Source organism: Herpailurus yagouaroundi, unplaced genomic scaffold (assembly GCF_014898765.1).
Source record: "Herpailurus yagouaroundi ecotype Mexico unplaced genomic scaffold, PumYag 67522, whole genome shotgun sequence".
NCBI classification, from domain to species: Eukaryota; Metazoa; Chordata; class Mammalia; order Carnivora; family Felidae; genus Herpailurus; species Herpailurus yagouaroundi.
Genome location: NW_024420329.1, coordinates 3765 through 7126, shown reverse-complemented (window position 1 = coordinate 7126; position 3362 = coordinate 3765). Strand labels below are relative to the sequence as shown.

Sequence of the window (3362 nt, the reverse complement as noted above, 5' to 3'; positions counted from 1 at the left end):
AAGAAAAGAAAAGAAAAGAAAAGAAAAGAAAAGAAAAGAAAAGAAAACAAACAACCCACAGTGGGCTTCTTTGATTGGGTCTTAATTTCATGTGGTTGCCATTTTGTCTCACCTTTACACAAAATGCCTCACCCACATATAGAGCACACAAGGAGTTGGAAGAGGACCAGGGTTTTGTGGGAGTATTTGGAGAGTGCCCTTAAGAAGGCTGGGAATATCTCCAACCAAGGGAGAGAGATGGAAAGTGGGTCGTCTCTTCACATCCACTCAAGCAAGCAAGAGGGTCTTCAAGAAGACCACTGCCTAGAGCTTCAAATGAGCCCCCTCTCCATGAGGGACCAAGAGGCACCTGGAGCACAAGGCAGAGCACATCTGCCCCGCCCCCCAGCCCAAGCGCCTTCTCCTAAGCGGGTGACCCCCATTGAGACGTCACCGCCCGCGGCAGCCACTGTTTGGTCCGCGTCCTGTTGCCCCAGGAGACGACGTAGGCCTTTCCAAGAGTCTCAGAGCGAAGCCAGAGAGTCCTTGGCCCCGACCGACTGACCGACCCTTCCAAAGTGAGGCTCCTGCCTCCAGACCTAGCCCCTCCCCACCCCACCCCACCCCCAATCGCCGAGGACCAGATTTCCCTCAAGTTCTCAGAGAAAGGAGAGCAAGGACGGCCTCATGAGTGAGGTGGGAGAGGTCACCCGCACAGAGGTGACCGCCTCAGTACCCCCTCAAGCCGCGCAGAAACTCCTGGTTTCCTTGGGAGGTGGAGATCTTCCCCGGGCCCCAGTGGCTGGCAACCTCGGCGGAGACGAGATCCCCAAGACCACCGCGGCAGGAGGCGCCAAGGGAAAGGTGCCCAAAAAGGTCATCGCCAAGAGGGTGCGAGGCTCCGTCAAGTGGTTTAACGTGAAGAACGGGTACGGTTTCATCAGCAGGCATGATACCCAAGAAGATGTGTTCGTTCACCAGACGGCCATCACCCGGAACAACCCTCACAAGTACCAACGCAGCGTGCGCGACGGTGAGATGGTCGAGTTTGATGTGGTGCAGGGCGAGCGGGGCACCGAGGCCGCTAACGTGACCGGGCCAGCGGGTGCCCCAGTGCAGGGCAGTCGCTACGCTGCCAACTGCCCCCGCTTCTGCAGGGGCTTCTACATCCGCCGCCGCGGGCCACCCCTGCACGGTCCCAGGGGCGCTGAGGAAGACGTCGACGAAGGTGAGGCCAGTGGCGAAGGCTTCACCAAGGCCCAGGGCCAGAGGCGCCGCCTGCCCGGCGGACCCCAAGACCAAAGGCTGCAGCGCTTTCCGCCCTTCCGCAGGGCCTGGGCCCTGTCTCGCGGCCCTTCGATCCTCGCTCCCACCAGCGGCCCGCGGCCTGCCCACCTGCCCGCGTCTGCCCCAGCCTCAAGGCCCGAGTGTGCCCCTCGGCGGGGGCCCGGCCCCACCTACCTGCTGAGTCGCCCTAGGGCTCGAGGCATCACTCCTGGTCCAAGACCCTCAGCAGGCATTTCTGAGGAGCTGGAGGCGGAAGACAAGGAAAGCGGGCGTGACGACGGAGGGCCGAAGCAGAAGCCCCCACCACGCTACGGATCCCGCCGCCCCAACAACCCACGCCACCGCCCGCAGCAGGTGCCCGGTGCCCAGGGCCAGGTCAACGTGGGAGGAGAAGGCAAGACCGGGAAGGGCCCTGCGGAAACACCCGTTTCGGTTGCTGTGGCCAAGAAGAACAGCGCCGCTGAGGAGGAGGACACCTTGGTCACTGATGTCCCCTCTGCCACCCAGGCCAAGTAACAACAGCCTGGCTCCCTCCCCGGGGACTCCCTGGCCTGGGCTGCAGGGGATTCCCCCTTGAGGAGATGATGTCCTTTAAAGCAACACAGCCCAAACATCCACTTTGACTGTTAGATTTGTGCCCTTTTGAGAAAAATACACGCCTCTTCCCCAAGGTTTGAGGATAAACTACAAGATCTATATATTTCTGAATTCCCTTTTATCATCTGTGTTGGTAATTTCTGTACACACACACACACACACACACACACACACACACCATGTCATACTCATGCACACACCTCTGAATTTATTCTTTTAAAAGATCTGACCAGGACCACAGCTATTATTCTGTGTCACCAGGGGAATTAGTTGATGGACTAACAAAAATTACTTTTATTTTTAATACAAAAACAAAGATGATCTGATATTGAATATTATCTTACATTGCTGTGTGATATTGCCTGAATGGTCATTTTTTCAATAAATCATTTCATGTTGTTTTTATCTATTATTGCTGTTGTCTGATTTAAAACAAAACACTCATCAGCACAGAATTGTATTGAACCACTCCTTTCAGTGCTTTTTCGGAACCAGTTTTAGCAAATATCATACCTGTTGTTCGTTCTTTTTACAAGTCATGAATTTAAGGCTAATTGTGGACTTGTGGGAGGCGAGGGTTGAATATCTCAAGGATGTTCTAAAAGATTAGAATACACAGACAGGGAAGAAGTGTCCCCATCACATCCTCTTCCTCTGCCATTTGAGCAATAAATCTGGAGGGTGGGCCCAACTACCCACATTTACAGCTTAGGTGTTTATTCTATGACGCAAAACTCAAAGAGCTGGACAAAACACCAAAAAAAAAAAAAAAAAAAAAAAAAAAAAAAAAAAAAAAAAAAAAAAGAGGCTCTCTGGAAGCACAATTTGCCTCTATTTTTCAATGGATTCGATCTAATACCATTTTCACGAGGGGTTAGGGGTGTGTGGTAGAAATGGAAAGATACTGGTCAAAGGGTAAAATCTTTCAGTTATAAGATGACTAAGTTCTGGGGACCTAATGCACAACATGATGACTATAGTTAACAGTACTGTGTTGTATACCTGAAAGTTGCTGAGAGTAGAGCTTTAATGTTCTCACCATGACAGCAACAAAAGGATAATTATGTGAAGTGAATAACGTGTTAATTAACCTTATTGTTGTAAATGTTTCACGATATATGCATGCATCAAATTATCCCATTGTACAACTTAATGTATACAATATTATATGTCAACTACATGTCAATAAAGCTAGGAAAAAAACTGAAGAAAATTTAAAAAGAAAACAGGGATGGAAGCAGGTTTAATTTCTGTCACGCATACTTCTGGAACTGAAGAGAAACATGTAGTCCATGTTTTCCATGTGTGCTTCCTGATTTGAGTCCATCCAGGGGGGCTGTGCAAGATTCCTGGGAGGCTGGGCAGGTAAAGCTCAGCCTGCATCAGCCACTTTCCCATCAGATAGAGAGGCCCCAACCGGGACTGTCATCCCTATCCTGGTTTTCCTTTGAATATATAGTGGGATTGGTGGGTGAGTAGGAAGCAGGGTTGGGGGAGGG

General features: G+C 51.1%; 1 protein-coding gene across 1 annotated transcript; it reads left to right on the top strand.

Moving 5' to 3' along the window:
* The first annotated feature begins 484 nt into the window (after positions 1–484).
* On the top strand, positions 485–2275 carry LOC121025155 (Y-box-binding protein 3-like). The gene has a single exon (XM_040467593.1). The coding sequence runs from the start codon at positions 667–669 to the stop codon at positions 1780–1782; it is 1116 nt and encodes a 371-aa protein (XP_040323527.1). The 5' UTR covers positions 485–666; the 3' UTR covers positions 1783–2275.
* Positions 2276–3362: the final 1087 nt, after the last annotated feature.